The 20,887-nt window shown below is 50.9% G+C and overlaps 1 protein-coding gene across 1 annotated transcript; it reads left to right on the plus strand.

Annotated features, from left to right (window-relative positions):
- The first annotated feature begins 726 nt into the window (after positions 1-726).
- KLHL35 (kelch like family member 35) lies at positions 727-11,545 on the plus strand. Its single transcript, XM_069469239.1, has 7 exons — positions 727-876; positions 3,586-4,476; positions 5,613-5,797; positions 7,559-7,677; positions 8,351-8,539; positions 10,078-10,266; positions 11,178-11,545. The coding sequence occupies exons 2-7, from the start codon at positions 3,587-3,589 to the stop codon at positions 11,364-11,366; spliced, it is 1,761 nt and encodes a 586-aa protein (XP_069325340.1). The 5' UTR covers positions 727-876; position 3,586; the 3' UTR covers positions 11,367-11,545.
- Positions 11,546-20,887: the final 9,342 nt, after the last annotated feature.

The raw sequence follows: 20,887 nt of genomic DNA on the forward strand, positions 1-20,887 counted from the left end.
CTGGGGCAGAGACAGCTCCCGCCTCTCCCTGGGCACAAGGGAGTGAGTGAGACCCAGAACCACGGTGCCCCTCCAAGGGACACACACCACCTCAGCTCATACCATATCACACACGGACCACATGCTGTGTATGCACACATGGTCCATGGACACACACACCCCTGTGACACGGTCCACAGAGTCACACGGAGAAATGAACCATCACCTAGAGACAGAGACACAGTCATCAAAGTCCCACAGTGACATGTCTGCTGTCAAGCAGGAACACAGACGTGGCACAGAATCATGCCAGGCTGAGGGAGAGAAACCAAATCTGTAACTGCGGTAGTCACACTCTCAGTCACATCTACAGCTACACGGTCACACACGCCCACATGTGCACACCCACCGCGATGCTACACCGTCACTTCGTTCCATGCACTCCCACACTCACACACAGGTACCCGGAACACCTACACACTCACAAGCACACGATTACATGCCCCCCCCGCCCCCGCCAAATACACCTTCAAATCCGTAGTCATTCGCAGACACGGCCAGCGCCAGGTCACCCCCAATCCCTGGCACACCAGATCCCTTACTTAGTTGCATACACAATCTCACGCTTACTCCCGCCCCCTCCTGCCTTCCCTCCCTCCCAGGGCTTGTCCAAGAGCGGAACAAAAGCCCAGTGTCCCCCTCCCCCTCGCTTCTCCCTTCCCCTCCCCCCTGGCGTCCAGCCCCTTTGTCCTCCCACAGCTGAGCCTGAGCAGGAGTCTGGGCAGAGCGGCAGGGACATTGGAGCCCGGGCTGCCAGGGGTGCGGGCAGCAGGCACAGACCGAAGCAGTCCCCGTGAGAGCCGCGGCTGAGGAGCCCCTGGGAGAGGGCGTGGCCAGGTAAGCGCCAGGTACGCGGGGCAGGGCGTGGGACGCAGGGCTGAGGGGCTGTGTGGTGTCAAGACTAAGCCTGAGTTTGCGTGAGTGGAGCTGGGTGTGAAAAAGGCACAGGGATGGGGGCACGTTCGAGTCCACTTCTACAGGCTGGTCCCTCAGTGTGCGTCTGAGATAGGAGGATGCCCAGGGAGCCCTACCTGGGAATCCCCACCTTTCATCTTCCAACTGGGTGTCCTTTGGCCCCCGGACTGGGAATCCCCAGAGTGGAACTGGGTCTGACACCCCTGTGTGTCCACAGCGCCAGCACGGTAGAAGCAGCAGAAAGAATGAAAAGTACCGGCGCGCTTCCCAGGAGGGAACTGCCTCCTTCCCCCGCAGCCCCTTGTGCTGTGGGCACGCTTGCAGGGGGAAATCCAAATCCCTTCCTCTGCTGATGAGACCTGCCCCCTTGGGTCTCAGCTCGGAGTGTGGCTGCTCTCTGGGCCAGCGGAGGACAGACTGGGGGTAGCGTGCTCTGATGACCTGTCTCACCTCCCTCCGCTGGTCCTGGCTGCTCCTCGGGACATGCCCCCACCCTGGCAAGGGTGGCAGACCCTGGAGCCAGCAGGGTTCCGGGCCCAGCCCCACTACTTGGGCAAAAGTAGCGACCTTCCCTGTCCACCAGGGAGCTCATTTCTTGTGATGCTGAGGCAGAGACTCACCGCCTGGGATTACCAGGGCATGAGCAGAGAAAGCCAGGCTGACACTGGGCAGGTTCAGACGTCTGGAGGTGGTGGAGCAGCTGGGACCAGGAGTATGGAGGGAGAGGCAATGGGCAGAGGGCAGATCTGAGCTTCCCTAGAGTAAGCTGCCACACACAGGAGCAAGCGTCCTGTCCCTGGAGGTATGCAGAGGCTGTATCTTCACGATGGCCAGATCATAACCAGCACGGTATGGTCCTTCGTCCGTGGAGTGTCTTCACTCCTTTGATCCTTGCAGCAAACCTCTGAAGGGCAGGCTTCCTCTGTGTGCTTGTTTCCTTGTGACTAAAGTAAATAAAGTGGGAAGGCTGCTCTAAAGAAACTTCTCAGGGTTTGGAGGGTCAAATTAAATTATCTGCATAAAAGCAACTAGCACACACAACGTACTCCCTTCCTCTTGAATAAGAACAATGTAAGGTGGCCAGGCACAGTGGCTCACACCTGTAATCCCAGCACTCTGGGAGGCCGAGGCAGGAGAATCGCTTGAGCTCAGGAGTACGAGATCAGCCTGAGCAAGAGCGAGACCCTGTCTATACTAAGAATAGAAAAATTAGCTGGGCATGATGGTGCACATCTGTGGTCCCAGCCACTCAGGAGGCTGAGGCAGAAGGATCGCTTGAGCCCAGGAGTTTGAGGTTGCTGTGAGCTAGGCTGAGGCCATGGCACTGTAGCCCGGGTGACAGAGCGAGACTCTGTCTCAATAAATTTAAAAAAAAAAAAAAAAAACAATGTAAGGTAACATTTATTGAGTTTGTACTATGTACCTAGCACTTTTCATATGTTCCATTTAATAGTCACAAAGTCATAACCACCCTGTGCGGTAGGAATTATGATCCCATTGCACATGAGATACTGGGGCGGGGCGGGGAAGCGGGTGAGAGGAGTGACTTGTCCAGGCCACACAGTAAGCCTGTGGTAGAGACAGGATTAGAACCTCCATTCGTCAGCAGAGTTCCTTCCACCTCCCCAGGTGCCTCCTTGAGAACACCAAGAGAACTCAACCATCCTTCTCAGTATGAAGGTCCCCTCTCAGGGATACCCTCCCCGACCTCCCTCCAACTGGGTTTAGTGCCCCTTCTATGAGTTCCCCTAATATTCTGTACTTCCCAGGGGCCCCTGCCAAGCTGTGAGCTCTGGAAAGGCAGGGACTGTGTTGTCTTGCTTACTGCGTAGCACAGAAAAGGCTCTTAATAAATACTTGCTTAATACATTCACTCAACTTTGAACAGGCGTTAATTGAGCACCTAGTATGGTGTGACGCTGTGCTGTGGAGGGAGGGGCAGATATTAGAGTGATCAGGATTTGGTCAGTGGGAAGCACCTACCTGAGATGAGATTCGCAGGAGACAGGATGGGCTGAGAGGAGGGAAGTGGAGTTATAACGTCTCACGGGGCCACACACACACACACACACACACACACTGGGTTTCTGTAGAGTAGCTTGAATCCCTTGGTCACGGGCTACACCCGTCGTGGGACCCTCCCTACACAGATATTCTGTCCAGGTTCCAGTAACCTCCCTGCCCTCCCCCTCAGACCTTGGGGGGGTAAAGGCTTCCCGCTGTTGGTAGCCACCGGCACTGCTCTATCCCTGCTGGAGTCGCTAAACACCGCCTCCGTTTGTAAATCGTTCCTTTATTGGACTCTCCTCAAATTTCCGTATTTGAGAGCGTGCCATCTGTCTCCTGCAGATATTGACAGGAAAAAGCTTAGCGGGTTTGAAGAACAGAAAGGGCAGTAGGTCTGAATGGAAAAGCGAGGGAGAACGTGGTGCCGATGCGGCAGGGGCTAGACCTCCGTAGCCTTGAGGAATCTGGGTGCGTGCATGGAAGGAAGAGTAGTTGCATGAACGGAAGCACACGCGCGTCAGTAAACTAGTGATCTAAGGAAGGAATACAAAGATGAGGTCGCTCCCTGGACCCGGCCCCGGCCAGGTGGATTCCCCCACGCTGTTTGTGTTCTCTACCCAGCAGGATGCGGGAGGGCCCCGGGCCGCAGGAGTCGGAGCCGGGCTGCGAGGCGCAGTGCGCGGGGTCCTGCCACGCGCAGCGCGTCCTGCAGACCCTCAACGCGTACCGGCGGAGCGGCACCCTCACCGACGTGGTGCTGCGCGCAGGCGGCCGCGACTTCCCGTGCCACCGCGCGGCGCTCAGCGCGGGTAGCGCCTACTTCCGCAGCCTGTTCGCGGCCGGGCGGCCCGAGCGCGGCCCGGCCGCGGTGCCCGTGGTGCCCGTGGTGCCGGTGGCACCCGACGCGCCGGGCGCGGGGCCGGCCGGGGCGGCGGCGGCGCTGGCCGTGGTGCTCGACTACGTGTACGGCGCGGGCGTGCGGCTGCGCGCCGAGGACGAGGCGGCCGCGGTGCTGGCGCTGGCCGAGCGGCTGGGCGTGGCGGGCCTGCGCGAGGCCTGCGTGCGCTTCCTTGAGGGCCGCTTGCGCGCCGCCAACAGCCTGGCGCTGCGCCGCGTGGCGGCCGCCTTCTCGCTCACCTCGCTGGCCGAGCGCTGCGGCCGCGTCCTGCGCCAGGCCTTCGTCGAGGTGGCGCGCCACGCCGACTTCCTGGAGCTGGCGCCGGACGAGGTGGCGGCGCTGCTGGCCGACCCCGCGCTGGGCGTGGCGCGCGAGGAAGCCGTGTTCGAGGCGGCCATGCGCTGGGTGCGCCACGACGCGCCGGCCCGCCGCGGGCAGCTGCGGCGCCTGCTGGAGCACGTGCGCCTGCCGCTGCTGGCGCCCGCCTACTTCCTGGAGAAGGTGGAGGCCGACGAGCTGCTGCAGGCCTGCGGAGAGTGCCGCCCGCTGCTGCTGGAGGCCCGCACCTGCTTCATCCTGGGCCGCGAGGCTGGCGCGCTGCGGGCCCGGCCGCGGAGGTACGGCCGCCGCCCCCTAGCTACCCACCCCCTGTTACGTTCTTCAACCACTCACTCATTTCTGCATCGTCCTTTCACTATCTTGGTCATGCCTCTTGATGAAATTGTCATTCATTCAATATCTTATAGGCTTAGAGCTGGAAGTTCTGCCCTCGAAGAGTTAACAGGCAAATGGGGGAGATGTAGGGATCCCACACCTGGCGCACATTCTTTCTCTCGCCCATGCACCTCTGCGTAGGTCCTGCACTGAGTGCCCGGAACATGGGGCTAATTTGGAAACACCCTTTGCCCTCTGGGAGCTCACAGCCTAGTGTGGGATACAAAGAGGCAGGGGAATGGGGAAAACATGAGAGACCTAGTCCCACCCCTGGAATGTCAGACTGGGAGACTATGGGTGGGTTGGTCCAAGATGGTCTGTCACTCCCACCCCAGGGACAGAAGACAGGGATGACACTGACCATAATATCTTTAACACTAAGCACAGAGCCTGGGACAAAAAATGCTCAGTGTCAAAGGAATTAGAAAACCAGTGGCTAAAGAAAGGGTTTGGAAATTCTCATGGGGTCAGTGAGGAGTCAGTGGGAGGAAAGACTGCTTTGCTGAAAGGGTGAGTAGTCTGGTTCAATAGAGTTCGTGATCGGGGGCTGGCTTTAGGAGATAGTCATAGGAGGAAGGAGGCAGCAGAATTAGCATTTGGGCCAGCAAGGGGTGTTGAAGAGGATGAGTTGGCGTTAGACAAACGTGGGCTTGAATTACAGCTCTGTCACTTATTGGCTGCATGACTTTGGGCAAGCCATAGTCCGTGAGCCTCAGTTTCCTCCTCTGTGAAAAGGATAATAAATCCCTACCTAATAAAACTGTCATAGGATTAAACGAGGCGATTTTTCTAGGCAAGGACAAGGGCTCTGTAAAGATTTTTTTTTTTTTCCTGTAATTTAGAGGCCAGTAGAATGGGGTGGAATTAGTGGCACTCTTCCTATCAGTAGCCACAGGGAAGGCTGGAAGTGGCAGAGTCCGGGGGGAGGGGCAGAAGAGCATGGAAGGGCAGCAGGATCGCACCATGGGATCAGCGACAGGGGGAGGGCGGGCCGAACTTGGGTGCGAGTCAGCAGACATCGGGTCTATCCCCACACCAGATTCATGGACCTAGCCGAAGTGATCGTGATCATCGGCGGTTGCGACCGCAAGGGTCTCCTGAAGCTGCCCTTCGCCGATGCGTACCACCCAGAGAGCCAGCGCTGGACCCCATTGCCCAGCCTGCCAGGGTACACGCGCTCGGAGTTCGCCGCCTGTGCTCTCCGCAACGACGTCTACGTCTCCGGTGAGGGCGGGGCCGCCGCAAGAGCCCCCACGGGATTGGCGCATCACCTCCCACGCCCCCTTTGCTTTTCCCTCCAATCGGGAGATGGGGGCGGGATGTTTTCTGATAACCTACTGTTATTGGCTGAAGTGGTATGCCAGCAGAGCCAATCACTGGTGCAGGACTACGCATTTTATTCAGCAAGGTCCCCTTCGATGCATATTAGTATTAATAATAACCACTTCTCTTTATCTAGCTTTCTGTGTGCTGTACATTATGCTAAGCAGCTTACATTTATTTTACCCCGCTATAATGCCATTTTACAGATAAGAAAACAGGCCGAGAGCCTCGGAATTTCCCCATAGTCTCAAAAATGGCAGAGCTAGGAGGAACACAGGACTGTTTGATACCAACGAACTGTGCCCTCCCCGAGATTCAGGCCCTAAAAATTCAGAGAAGAATAAAGCACAGTCTTTGCTCCCATGCAGTGCCCTGTAGAGGGGCACAGACTTCACATTACCACCAGGCAGAATGTGATCAGAGTTCTCAGACTCCCCCAATGATCTGAAATTCCACGCAGGGAATCTGGCCCACCTTCATGGAAGGGGTGGTATTTCAGCTGGACCTTGAAAGTCAGAGGGAACAGTATAGCCAAAGGCATGAGGGCAAGGACATGCAGAAAGGGACCCTGGGCTCTGAAGCACAGGTTGAGTATATCTTGGAGAGGCAGGAGTCAGATTAGGGAGGCTTTGACTCTGGGCCTAAGTAGACGGTACTTGATGCTGTAGCGAGCTATGGGTGCCCACGAAAAGTACGGAGCAGCAGAATAAGCCAGGGAGGCCTCAGAGACCATCCAGACCACATAGTACCACTGGACAAGTTTTCCAAGGCCACTGATGGCCCCTGAGCACATGTGGGGACTCTGCTGGGTGCCACTGAGAATACACAGGTGGGGGCCACCAAGCAGATGTGGCTCTGGTCACAGGCTCAGGCTGAGCAGTGCAGTCAGGGTTGTCCCTGGGGAAGCTGCCCCTGAGAGGTGGATGCCTGGTCAGGATTGCTGGTGTGGCCAGGCACGGGGAAGGAGAGTCCACAGCCTGCATCCCCAGTGCCTGGCCCCAGAGGGCATGTTGTGTCCTTCAACAGCACCAATGCTGGGCTGGGGCCCCAGAAGCTCTGGTTCTGGTCATTGCTCTGACGAAAGCCCATGTGGTCTTCAACGTGTCATTGCTGGTCTCTAAGACTCATCTGAGTTTCCTGTACGTAACCTGGGCGTGAGAATCCCAACACCTCATGGAGGGATGAGATCAGAAATGAAATCATGAAGGTGAAGGCAGAAGTAAGGGAGGATCATTGGGTCACCCTCTACCCCTCCCGCCTCCCAGTGCAGGTGGCTCTGCTTTCCCATGATCCCCAGCACATTCCTGATGCTTGTCTTGGGTACTGTTTGTGTTCTTACCCTTAGTAGAGTGTCCCCCCCCCCTTTGCTTCCCTGCTCACAGAGCCTGGCACACCATCACAAGGCACCTAGTGAAGGTCAGCTCCTTCTTCCTGAATCTATCAGTCTCTCTCCTTAAGAGTCCTAACTCAGACCTACTCACCACTGGTTCAAAGCACACTGTCTGGGTCACAGGCTCAGAGCCTGACACCAGCCCAGGGGAAGTCCTTCCTGCTGTCGGTTCTAAACCCTTCCTTTGGACATGGGGCCCTGGTTTCTAGCTCTTTAGGGGTGCTGGGGATAGCAAGAGGGCTTGGGGGCAACAGCTGCTTCTCTCTCCCTAGGAGGCCACATCAACAGCCGCGATGTGTGGATGTTTAGCTCCCATCTGCACACCTGGATCAAGGTAGCCTCGCTGCACAAGGGCAGGTGGAGGCACAAGATGGCAGTCGTGCAGGGACAGGTAGGCACACACTGCAGCTGCTGCCCTGGGACGCAAGGTACAGATCTGTGTTGGAGAAGGCTAAGACCTCATTGTAAGAAATCTGAGAAAAGGAAAGGGACTTGCCAAAGGTCACATAACAGTGCTAATAATTATAGCAATTATTGTAATTGTAACAGCTAAGTGGTCAGTAGTGTGGGCTCTGGGGCCAAACAGTCTAGGTCTCAATCTTGACTCTGCCACTTAGGACAAGAAAAAATCTGCCAATTGTCTCCGTAAACTGCATCCCGAATTCAGAAATGCAAATAAAAGTGCTTCTTATAGTCGATTAAGTGGGGTGGTAAACCCTTAATAAATTACTGGCTATTATTATTAAGCATCAGCTTGGTGCCAGGTATTTTACAGATCTAATCGGCATTCAATACCCATACTAGAGATGGGTCGCATCCGCGGTTGCAGAAAGGAAACCAGCTCAGGGAGGTTCCCTAACTGGGTGGAGGCCGCCCAGGTGGTGGCAGCGCCGGGATTCTGCACCCTCCCCGCCCACAACCCCCACTCTCCGTGAGGGGGCTTGGTCCGGAAGCTGGGCGGGGTTGGGGCTAGTTTCCCGTTCACAGACTGAACGACTAAAGCGGTGAGGCCGAGTGGCCTGTAGCCCTGACTCCTGCGCCCCCACACCTGTCCTCACCCGCAGCTGTTCGCGGTGGGCGGCTTCGACGGCCTGCGGCGCCTGCGCAGCGTGGAGCGCTACGACCCGTTCTCAAACACCTGGGCGGCCGCCGCGCCCCTCCCGGAGGCCGTGAGCTCTGCGGCGGTGGCGTCCTGCGCTGGTCGGCTCTACGTGATCGGGGGCGCCGGGCAGGACGGCGTCAACACGGACAAGGTGGGTGCGCCCCGGGGACCCGCAGAGGGTGTTGGAGGCTGCGGGGAACCAGCGGCGCCTACCATGTGCCAGGCGCAGAGCGGGGCGCTTTCGTGCTCTTGTCCATTTTCTCACTTAATCCTGTCAACAGCCCAGAGGAGTCACCCTCACGTTTCAGGCAAGGAAATGAGTTCAGAGAAATGACCCCAAGGTCACACAGAGGGTCACAGCACACCTGGACTCTCATGTTTGGGTTGGTGCCATAATGGATTTCATAGATTTTAAAAATTAAGGGATGGGATGAGTTAAAATGTTTTTACTCAATTCAAAAATAATACACTCATTATTGAAAATTTATAAAACAAAGAGAAGTAAAAAAATCACCCATAATCCTACCACCTAAGGAAAACTATTATTAATATTTTGGTGCATTGCCTTCCAGGCTTCTACTGAGTTGATTTTTGCTTTTCTTAGTTTTGTGTTCTCATTTTTAGTAAAATTTTGCATTCTGGTTTTTACTCTCATTTAAGTACTTTGCACATACTTAGAAACTCTTCACGGCCATCATTTCAATGTGTAATATTCCCCTGGCTAGATGAACCAGTCTACTAATCTAACTCTCTGTGGTTGGACATCTAGGCTTTTTGTGAATAAAAATTAAGCTTTATCATGACTGCTCCCACCCTCCCCCATGGCCTCACAAACCTGTGGTCCTGGGACCTGAATCTCTCCCAAATTAGGATCCCCTCCCTTCCTTATTCCCTGCCCCATTCCTCCAGCAAACGCTTCTGGAGCTGAGGGGAGGCACCTGTGGTGGGAGGCCCCATTTAGCACCATCCCATGCAGCACTGACTTCTTACAGGCTGTTGTGGAAGGTCTCCAGGGCAACAGTTGAGGAAGCAGCGAGTAGGGTGAGCAGGAAGCTAGGTTACAGGTGTGCACCCTTAGAAACCATTAAGGGCATCAAAACACCCATGGGCTTGAGAGGCCTGTGGACAGCCATAGGAATGGGGCTATAGGACAGTCATTGGAATCTTGTCATGATCTCAAAGCACCAGGCAAAGGGAAGGGAGTTGACAGTGTATGCAGCCAGGAACGCATCTCCGTGGGGGACCTGCTCCGAGGACCTTCTGTAGCACTAACACAGACAGTGTCCCCATCTGCTGGGACGTATACCTCTCCCAGCTTGATAGGATTATCTTACACAAGGCCACTGAGTTCTCCTCCATTAAAGGAAAGACTTCCTGCGAGGTGGAGGGTTGGGGAATGGAAACACCAGGGAAGGCTTTAAGGATGAGGTGGCATTCGAGCTGGACCTTCAAAGATGAGGCTTTTGACAAACGGAGTCTGGGAGCAGAGGACAGAACATAGAAGTAGACTGAGAACATTTTAGGGCTGTGACAGTGAGTCTCCGCTACCCTCCCAGATGCTGCCTCAGGCCTGGTGGACACTGGCAAGTGTTGTGCTGAATGAGTGCCCCTGGGGAGAGAGGTGGCAGGGCCTGGGCACTGGAGCAGTCGAAGGTGACTCCTCACCACTGTTTTCCTCCCGCCCCTCAGGTGCAGTGCTTAGACCCCAAGGAGGACCGGTGGAATCTGCGGTCACCAGCACCCTTCTCACAGCGGTGTCTCGAGGCTGTCTCCCTCGAGGACACCATCTACGTGGTGGGGGGCCTCATGAGCAAAATCTTCACCTACGATCCTGGCACAGATGTCTGGGGGGAGGCGGCTGTCCTCCCCAGCCCTGTGGTAAGTGGAGGCTCCTGGGCACAGCGCCTGGCACTGGTTCCATTCAGGAGAGCAGAATCCACTTCTAAGGCTCTGGATCTCAGAGGGAGTGAGTCTTGTGCGTGACTCCATGCTAGGTGGTTTTACATAGTACTCTAGCTTTGCCCTCACAGTGATAACCATGCGTTTAAAAAAAACCCCAAAACGAGGCATTTCAGAGAAGAGGGGGGACCTGGCACAAGGCCACCTAAAGGCCATGTTAAGGCAGAGCCTAGAACCCTTGTCCCAAGTGCTGTAGCCTTGAGTGGGGGGTTTGGTCTAAATGACCCAGCCCTGAAGGCCACCAGCCTATTGTGGGGTAGGGGGTGGGGAAGGGATTTGCTAAGTTCTCCTGCTTCAGTGATATCAGAGAGGGGCGGCTCTGGTCTTAGAAGCTCTGGCCCTTGCAGTTCCTAGGCTCCCCCACCTTCCGTCCCCATCCCATGAAACTCCAAAGAGACTATCCAATCCTAACTGCCAATCCTAACCCCTGGTGATCCTAGGAGCCTAAGATTTCTGGCTTCTCTAAGAGATGGTGGTGGTGGCGGTGATTGTTACTGGCATGTTTACTGTATTCCAGGCACTATGTAAAATACTTTACCTGCTTAACCCCATTAGCTGTTGATAGAACCACACGAAGGGGCACTATTCTTCTCCCTTTACAGAAGAGGAAACTGAGGCCTCTAAACGACTTGTCTAAGGCCTTTCATTGAGTAAGAGTCAAGCTAGAGCTTGAAGTCAGGTCTGTCTAGTTTCTTGCCTCTCTGCATCCAGATTGCCTGTTCATAGTCTGTGGGTCAAGGTTCTGTTATCTGGGTTGGCCAGTTAGGGACACAGGGAGCCCCAGGTTGGATGGACCCTATAGGTGATTGTCTTTCTGTTTGTCCACCCAGGAGAGCTGTGGCGTGACTGTGTGTGATGGGAAGGTCCACATCTTTGGCGGGCGGGATGATCGTGGGGAAAGCACCGATAGGGTCTTCACCTTTGATCCCAGCAGTGGGCAGGTGGAGGCCCAGCCATCCCTGCAGCGCTGCACCAGCTCCCACGGCTGTGTCACCATTGTCCAGAGCCTGGGCAGGTGACTCAGACTTAGCCTGAGCCAGGAGGAGGAGAGGCAGGGGGAACACAGGCACACCTCTCTGCTCCCCTCATGGCACCTCCATGTAAATAGCCCCTTAATTTATTGTCCCCTTTTCTTGTAGAAATAAAACCTCGTTGGGTCTGTATTCCAGCTTGAGCCTGCTTTGCCTAGAGAAGTAATCTTCAGTATTACTTCTTTTACTCTTTACAAAGCACTTTTATACCATCTTAGTCTGACTGGGCTGCTATCACAAAATACCTTAGACGGGTAATTTATAAACAACAGAAATTTATTTCTCACAGTTATGGAGGCTGGGAAGTCCAAGATCAAGGTAGCAGATGTGATGTCTGGCGAGAGCTCTCTGCTGCAAAAATGGTGCATCCTTGCTTTGCCCTCACATGGCAGAAGGAGGCAAGGCAGCTCCCATCAACCTCTTTTATAAGGGCACTAATCCCATTCATGAGGGCTTTGCCCTCATTTCCTAAGTGATTTAATCTCTTCCCAAAAGGCCCCACCTCTTAATAGTATTAAATTAGGTATTAGGTTCTGACATTCACACTATACTACATACATTGAACTATAATATTTCATGCATAGGCCAGGAGTGTTGGCACACACCTGTAATCCCAGCACTTTGGGAGGCCCAAGGGGGTAGATCCCTTGACCCCAGGAGTTTGAGGTTGCAGTGAGCTATGATTATACCACTGCACTCTAGCCTGGGCAACAGAGCGAGACTCTGTCAGATAGATAAAATATTTTATGCATAAAAAGAATATATATATGTATAATAACAGTTCAACAATAGTAAACTATGTTTCCCAACATCTAGCTTAAAAAATAGAGTGTTACGAATGCCTCTGTAGTCCCCTGAGTCTATTCCCAAACCCATCCCTTCCCACACTCCTCCCAGAGATAGGTACTATCCTTAAATTTGAGATTATTAGTATGCACTGCTAGAAGCTGGGGCCAAAGTGGGGTTCCCTAACTCACAGAAGAGGCTGAAACAACACAGAACAAAAATAGTTGTGGATCCCTGAGCAGCCATGGGGTTGAGGATCACAGCAAACTGCAGGCCCAGGGTAGAGGATGCCAGAGCCACAGGCTTCTGAGAATCCAGCCACTCTGGCTCTGCGCCTAGACCTGTGAGATCCCCAATATCAAGGTGGGGTACAAACCCCCTGATGCCATGATAAGCCTGGGGCTCTAGGGGCAGCAACATAAAACTGCTGGATAGGGAGGGATGGGCTCAGGCTCAGGCTCAGAGGAGAGAAAGGGAACAAAAGATGCCAAAGACAGATTCTGTGAGGCTGAGGCCCAGCCGTTCAGTGTCTGTGCCTGTGGCTCTGAGGCCTGGAGGAGCTGGCCAAGCCCCATCTGTGGGTTCCCTCTCATTTGTACTCGGATTGCCTTTTGAAGAGGAGCTATCATCTGCTCCTGCATCCCCTTCCAGCACAGGGCCAGCCTCACACCCCTCCCCATCTTCCAAAGCCCCAGGGCCCTTTCTGCATGGTCTCTCAGAGCTGGGGCTGGCCCATCACAGCAGGCACAAAGGCCTGGGTCCCAGCTGAGCTCCGACTGGCCGATTATCCCAGATTAGGGAGCCTGTGACCATCTGGACACAGCTGATAATGGCTGCAAGGGGAGGGGTGTGGGGTGGAGGCCCAGCCCCATGGTAATGCTCAGGACAAAGCAAAGAAGGCACTGTATTGCTTGCCTACCCAGGCAAAAGGTAGGGGCAAATCTAGGGCAAGCTCTGCCCGAGGACATGGGCATGTCACCTGGGCTGGACACCTGCATGCCAGGCAGAGTATCTTATCCGCCCCCCCCCCCATGTTTTTTGTGCTCCCAGTGTTCTTTTGTGCATGTGCCAATGGCTTTTCTGCTTTGTCTGCCTAGGCACACCTGACATCCTTCCCCCAGAGTTGCCCACCCTCCCCTTGTACCCCTTCCTTATCTGCTGCCCCTCTTCCATCACCTGGTATATGGCTAGGCCTTTACATGTAACACACCTATTGGATGCCCTTTAAGGCAGGAAAGGTGTCAGCTTCACCTCTGTGTCCCCCAGTGCCTAGAGCAAGGCCTCCCACTGACTACACTAAATTAAAGCTTCCTGGATCTCTAGCTCCTAATACCTGTGAGGTAGGGACTATTGCCACCCACCTGACCCCTCCCAAATGAGGAAATAGAGACTCAGTTGTCAGGTGAGCCGACTGAAGTCATTGGGCTGGTGAGCGGGGGCATAGCCAGGATTCAAACCTGGGTCCAGCTATCTCCAAAGCCAAGCTGTCTCACCAGGCTCTGCCAGTCTGGTAAAATGGTATTGAGTGCAACAGAGTTGTTGTATAGGAGGAAGAGATACCATCATTTCTACCATGAGAAATTCCAATCTGATGGAATATTGTTCCTGCCTTAGAGGCCTCCAAATGGACGAGGAGAGACATGATTCATGTCCCTGATGAGTGAGGCTTACAGAACACAAGCAAAAGGTGACACACCATGTGTTCTAGTCTAGACTATTGGTGAGACTGAGACCATATATGCAGGTTCTCCATGGCTCCTGGTCCACTGCTCTTTGGACCCCCAGCCCAAATGAATGGGAGACTGCTACCATTCAGCAAGAAACCAGACCACAAGTCCTAGCACTGGCCCCCTAGGCATGCAGGTTTGCCGTCCTCTCCCGGCTCAGAACAGAGAGACTTAACTTACGGTATACCATCAAAAGCCACTGGACCCAAATTTAGTTTTGGCGTTTCTTTTTGGAGCAGTTCTACATGTAAGGATTAATATTTTATGACTGTTACTCCTTCTTAATGGTATTCCAAAAAACAATGAGAAAATGTACTTATTTTTTTAAAAATAGACTGAAACTCATTCTTACAATTAACATATGGATTTATTGGATTCTTTTACAAATCTAAAACACATTTTGATATCTTGATAAATTATATTTTTCCTATATCTTGAAACACTTTGCTGTTTCTCCCTCCTAAAAATTATCTCATGTTACTCATTATTCCCCAACTATGATAAACAAGACGAAGATAATAAGAAAATAGAAGAGTGATGGTATTGCCTAGAAAGAAGATGCAGTAGTGAAATAAACCATCACTATTATGGCATCCTTCAGTTTCCCTATTGCATTTCCCAAAATATTGTCATCTTTCAGACATCTGGAGACACTGAGAATTCAGTCCTTTCCATTTTCCAACAATAATGGCAAAAGAGAATAAAATTGACAAAGGAGGACATTTCATACTTATTAGACAAATCAAAAAATATAGACACAGCAGCACTCTAGTCTCTAAGGATGATGGTGAAATTAGTCATATAAGCAAAATCTTTTCCTAAATTAATTTTCTCATATTGGTGAGTGAACAATATATTTCTAAAGACAAAAAATGTGGTATTTTCATCCAATTAAATCATTCAACAGGGCTGGGCACTGTTGAATTACAGGTGGCTCACGCCTATAATCCTAGCACTCTGGGAGGCTGAGGCGGGAGGATCATTTGAGCTCAGGAGTTCAAGACCAGCCTGAGCAAGAGTGAGACCCTGTCTCTACTAAAAAAAAAAAAATAGAAAGAAATTAGCTGGACAACTAAAAATATATAGAAAAAATTAGCCAGGCACGGTGGCGCATGCCTATAATGCCAGCTACTCGGGAGGCTGAGGCAGAAGGATTGCTTGTGCCCAGGAGTTTGAGGTTGCTGTGAGCTAGGCTGACGCCACGGCACTCTAACCCGGGCAACAGAGTGAGACTCTGTCTCCAAGAAAAAAAAAAGAAAAAAGAAAAGAAAAGAAAAAAAGGCAAGTATGGAAGTTTGCTGTGTTTTAATTCACATACACACACACAAGTATTTTCACATATATGAGTAACAGCCTTATTAAGATTTAATTCACATACCATAAAATACACCTATTTGAAAGGTACAATAGTTTGATTCAAAGTTATGCTGTTCATACTTGTTAAAATTTGAATATTTTTGAATACTGGAATACTTGTTTAAATACTTGTTAAAATTTATAATAAAATTGTTTTTCACTATCCCTTTATTCTTAGTTTTGTAATTTGTAAAATGACTTAAAACATAAAAGGGGGTGTCCACTGGACCCAGTGAATGGTGATGACTATTTTTCCTTATATGTTGAGGTAAGACCAGTGAGCAAAAGATCCATCTCTTTTGGCCCCCTCTGGCCAGAAAGCAGCCCTACTGCTGTGCCTACACTCTCCCTTCCCCTTTGAAAAGCAAAAGCATCCTTAATTCGAGGCCAGGGGAACTCTACCCTCTCTAGGCAACTGAGGATTCAAAGGGTTCAGCTCTTCTGGCTCACCACACAAAGGACACAGGCTGGTCCTGGGGCAGCGGATGGCCTGCCAGTGAGGGTGGGATGGATCCATCACAGCAATGCGCCCTGCTCCATGGCCAAAGGCCCAGCTGCACCTGGCCAGGCTGAGCTGTTCCTACAACACAGAACTGAGAAGCAGAGGCATGGTTCATTTGAATCTCAGAGCTATTGGTGCTCATCTTATTTGTAAAACTGAGGGTTTGGGATCAGGTAGGTCATTCCCAGCCTAGGGTCTCACGTTACTTGTTCTCAAATGGGAATACGGGATTCTTGAGATATTCTAAGTATTTTTCAAAGCCTAAGAAAAACCATACGTTCCCCTAAGATATACTGTGTGGGTTAATTAAACTCATCATAAAATGGGTTAGTAATGGAATCTGTCCATTACAGGGATGCTTTAAAGATTAAATGAGATGGTTTATAGCAGGCTCAGGGCGTTAACAATTATCTTCTTTCTTACCATGGTCATGCTGCTTATGTTATAAATGTAACTTTGATTAATAACAAAGAAATGTTTGGTAAATAAAATATCAAAATCTGATGTCCCAGAAGAAAAAAATGTAAGGAAAATAATCTTTGAGGTTGAAAATGTTCACTTTCCAGGATACCTAAATCTGGCTCTGATGTTGGCAGGCCCTGCTTTGAAATACAACAGCTGCATTTGTACATAGCGACGTTGGAGCCCAGAAACAATCACTAGGTGGAAAATTGAACAAGGCATGGTAAAAGTCCCAATTCACCACTTGTAAAATGGGGCTATTGATACCTGCTTAGCTAGACCCATATCCCAGAAGCAGCGGAAAGCATGGCACCTGTGGCCAGGGCAGGGCCCTTAGAGTTAGGATGGGGAGTGTCCCTTATGAATTTAGCCATGAATGCTATCCAAGAGGATATGCTTAAGTAGTAATAACAACAGCTAGCACTCATCGAGCACTTGCTATGGGTCAGGCAGCGTGCTAAGCACTCTACAGGCAGAAGACCAAAGGGAAGCACAGAGAGGTAACTGATGTGCCAGAGCTCATACTGCTAAGTTGTGGACCTGGTGCTGAATCCAGACTGTTCAGCTTGAAGAGCTGAGCTCTTGTTATGTTAGAATGTCTCCAAACAGAGATAACATACTAGATGACAAACACTAAAGAAACATGTATTGATACAGATCTTCTCTAAATTAACATCCACCCTAGCCCTGTGAGATAACAGGATCAGACAGGTCCAGGGTCACCCTCTCACTGAGCAGTGCTGGTGTCAGGATTTGAACCCAGGTCTCTGACTGCAAAGCTCAGCTTCTCCCCACGGCCTCTCAGGAGTCTCCTTAGTAAAGCACTCTACAGAGGGAGGTGTCCCCACCCCACCCCCTTCACCACCGGTGCCGCACCTCTGACACCCACACAGACTTCGCCCAATTTCCCAGGTAGGAGTACAGAGGATTGGCTAAGTAAAAATGGTGAGCTGGGGTCAGTGGCTGAAATTTCTGGGACCCCTCCCCCACTTAGGGGTGTGAGATCACAGCTAATGGAGGCAAGCTCCACAGATTATCACACTGCTGTGCGCTCCAGCAGTCTTTGCAACAGAGTCGTTTGCAAGCCTAGATTCTGTCTGGGGGTAGACCTCCCAAAAAACCCTTTACCAGGGCAGGGCACAGTGGCTCACACCTGTAATGCTAGCACTTTGGGAGCCTGAGGCATGAGAATCCCTTGAGACCAGGAGTTTGAGACCAGCCTGGGCTACCTAGTGAGACCCCATCCCTACAAAAAACGTAAAAAACCCTTTACCTCTTATCACCTCACCCCAAGTTTCTGTGCTCTTCCTGGTTCTCCACAGTGGAGATGCCATCTATTTTGATACCTGACCCGCCCTTGCCCTCTGGCTCTATTCCCAAGATGTCGTGTTCTCTCCTTGCCTGATCTGATGGGCAAGCTCATCAGTCTAGCAGCTCCCAGCTCCTGTTTGAGACCTGCATCTGTCACCAGCTGCTAGGAAATCCACTGACCAGAACCTAACTCTTCAGAGCCTGACAGTAACCTTTTGGTGAAAAGCCCACAAAAAGCTTCATATTGCCAATAGCTGTATTTCCAGCAGTGGGTTCCAAAGACAATTTCACAACACAGCTGCCCAGCATCAACGCCTTGCCTATTGAGGGGGACAGCGGCTTTGTGTGAGTCTGGGCACCAGGCTGGGCCCCGCCACCACAGTGGAAGCCAAAGGAGCCAGCTATCTTTCTCTCCACCCCCAGCAGCTGGAGCAGACACCAGGCTTGACCAATCAGATGTGAGATCTGGAACTTTGGACCTTAGGGTGACACAAAGAGCTGAAAAATCATACACTGGAGTCTGGTGGTGATGACATCCTAAACCAGACTGCTTTCAGTCATGACCTTGGCTGTGTTCCCTGATGCCAGCTTCCCTAGATTCCATTTCAGAGCTGAGTTTTCCAGGCTTCTCATGGATTCTAAGTTCCCTGAGATTCTTCTAATAAAGTTCTATGCTGCTTAGTTTCTTCTTTTGCTTGCAGATACAATATTTAATTTGCTGTGGACAGCATCCAGCTCAGAGGCTTCTAGCTTCCAATGTGAGAGCCTCTCCTAAAATCCTGTGTGGCAAGGTTACCCTGGGAGGGCAGGCCTGCACTTTTCAAAATGGTTTCTGAACAAACTGTGCAGTAAAGCTGTCAGTACTGCAGTACTTGACTTAATAGCATCTGGAAAAAGATAAAAATACACTCAGTTGTGTATGCACAGACTGTATCTCTACAATATACAAGAAACAGCAGGGAGCACCTCTGCAGAGGGAAACTAAGGGTGCAGCTCAGCAATGGGAGGGGATCCTGACTTTTGTTATCCTGTACTCTTCAATGTTTTCCATGTACATGAATAAACTGTTATGTTATTTGGGACACATATATTCCCAAGTAAAAAATAAAAACACATAGTGTTGTCTTTATTTTACTGGTTATTAGATCCTTTTTCTATCTGAAGCCCTGACAGAGGAAAAAGAAAATGGCTCTGAAGATTTCCTAGGACCCCTGGTCTTCAGTCTGAGCCTCCTCTTCTCTTGCAGAGGAACATGGGAGGGCTGGGAGTGTGTTGGGATGGCGGTAGAAATCCCCAGAGGGCAGTATGTACCTCCATCTACACATTCAACCCCCCCCCCTTCCAAATGCTTAGAATTAATTAGAAAGGAACAGAGGCAGCGAAAGCCTTAGCTTGAGAACATTGAGGAGAGCTGTAAGTAAGCAAATCTCTCTTCATTCAAGGTCCAAATGTGCAAGTGGGAAACAGGGAGGTCTAGCCAGGCAAGGTCATAGGGCCATGAGAAGAGCCAAGCCAACCCTGTAACAGGAATACAGAGAACATTTGAACACTTCCTATGTGTCAGTACCTATGTCAACTCATTTGATTATCATGCACCTGTACTATTACCCCATTTAACAGCTGATGAAAATTAAGGCCCAGGTAGGTGAAGCTCAGTGCCAGTTACACGTGGAGCTAGAATCCTAATCTGGGCAATAGAACTCCCCAATCTGTACTCTTAACCACTCTGCTAGGCTTGTTCCATGGCAAGGTGCCTTAGCTTGGCGATCCCATTCATTGCAGTTGTAACTCTGGAGCCTTTTGACCCAAATTTAGCTGGCAGGTAGCCAGACAGTGGGCATCAGGACAGAATCTGATTAAAAGCTAACCAAAAAAAAAAAAAAAAAAAAATCAAGGAGACCTACAACTTAAAAGATAGTGAGTGGGACCAGATTCCAATTAAACAGGCTGCTTACTAAATACCTTACAGTAGGCCCTGGCTCAGCCTCAAGTGCAGAACTCAGTGAGAACACAGGAGGCAGATCAGAGCTTAACAGAAGAACATCTAATAGCTATAACTGCCTAATGGCCAGGATATTACCAGGTACAGCTAGCTTCTCCTCATACCTGTTCATTTATTCAGTCACCTGACCCTATGTTTGGGGACTGAGGTCCAGAGATGCATAAGCCCTTGGTGCTCAGACTAATAGGGGAAACAATGCAACATGGTGGGCAAACTTCAACTAAGTTCCACTAGAGCCAGTCACAAGGGTATAAGCAGCGTAAACTGGTACAAAGGGGGAGTGGTGGGGGCTGCAAGTCCTTGTCTGGCCTTTCCTTCAAGAGTTCCGTAGGCCAAGCAGGTGGATCGCGTTAGGCCAGGAATTCGAGACCAGCCTGACCAAGAGCCAAACCTGTCTCTACAAAAAATAGAAAAAACTAAAATTTCTGGCTGTGCTCAGCACCACACACGAGGCTAAGTGCCTGTCTCTGCAAGACAGTAACAACGTAAGACTGCATCACCAACAGTCAAAAGGCCTTGATGAATCAGTAAGGAAAAACAAGGTCTCTCGTTCTCTAACAGCAGCAATGTTCAGGGTTCAAGGAACCACTCAATTTTTCTAGGGAGCAGTTGTTCCCGTGGTTCAGCCCTAGATCTAAGAATAAAGCCATCTGGTCAAGCAATGAGCACTTTAAAGTCTCCCTTCCCACTTAAGACATATTAAAGTTTTAAAAACATGCAAAACTATACCATCTGGGAGGCAATTACTATGAAAATCAAGATTAACTTTTGGTGGGGGCTGTGTTTGGAGTGGGACACACAGAGGGACTTTTGGAGTGGCTTGCATTTCTTGTGTGGTTACTGAGTGCTCACCTGAGCTCTGCATTTGTCTTGCGTACTTGGATGGACTTTTGGTCTTTTAAAATGGTCACCTAGGGACATTCACTCTGATGATTCATCAAGCTATACATTAATAATCTGCATGCTTTTCTGAGTCACAATCCAGTAAATTTATTTCTCCCTCCCCAAATTGCTACTATTGCTGTACATTTCCTTTGTTACAGCACCACCTGGTGGGAAATTAATAGCACATTCTCCCACAGACTACATTTGCGATTTTAAGTGGACCGAGGTTTGCAGAAAACAAGGAATTTAAAAATATAACATCACCTAACCTATGAATACCTGTGACTGGCTGTGCCAGTACTAGACTCTAAGATCTTAGACGACCAGATCTTAACCTGTTTCTAACACCCAGTAATCTACGGACGCTCAAATTAAACTACTTTCACTATAAATAATTCTGTCACAAATGAACTATATCATTGCTAAGTTCAGAAATAAAGACAGGAATAAAGAAATTTAGCTCAGTTAAAATACTAAC

Source organism: Eulemur rufifrons, chromosome 6 (genome assembly GCF_041146395.1).
Source record: "Eulemur rufifrons isolate Redbay chromosome 6, OSU_ERuf_1, whole genome shotgun sequence".
Lineage (NCBI taxonomy): Eukaryota > Metazoa > Chordata > Mammalia > Primates > Lemuridae > Eulemur > Eulemur rufifrons.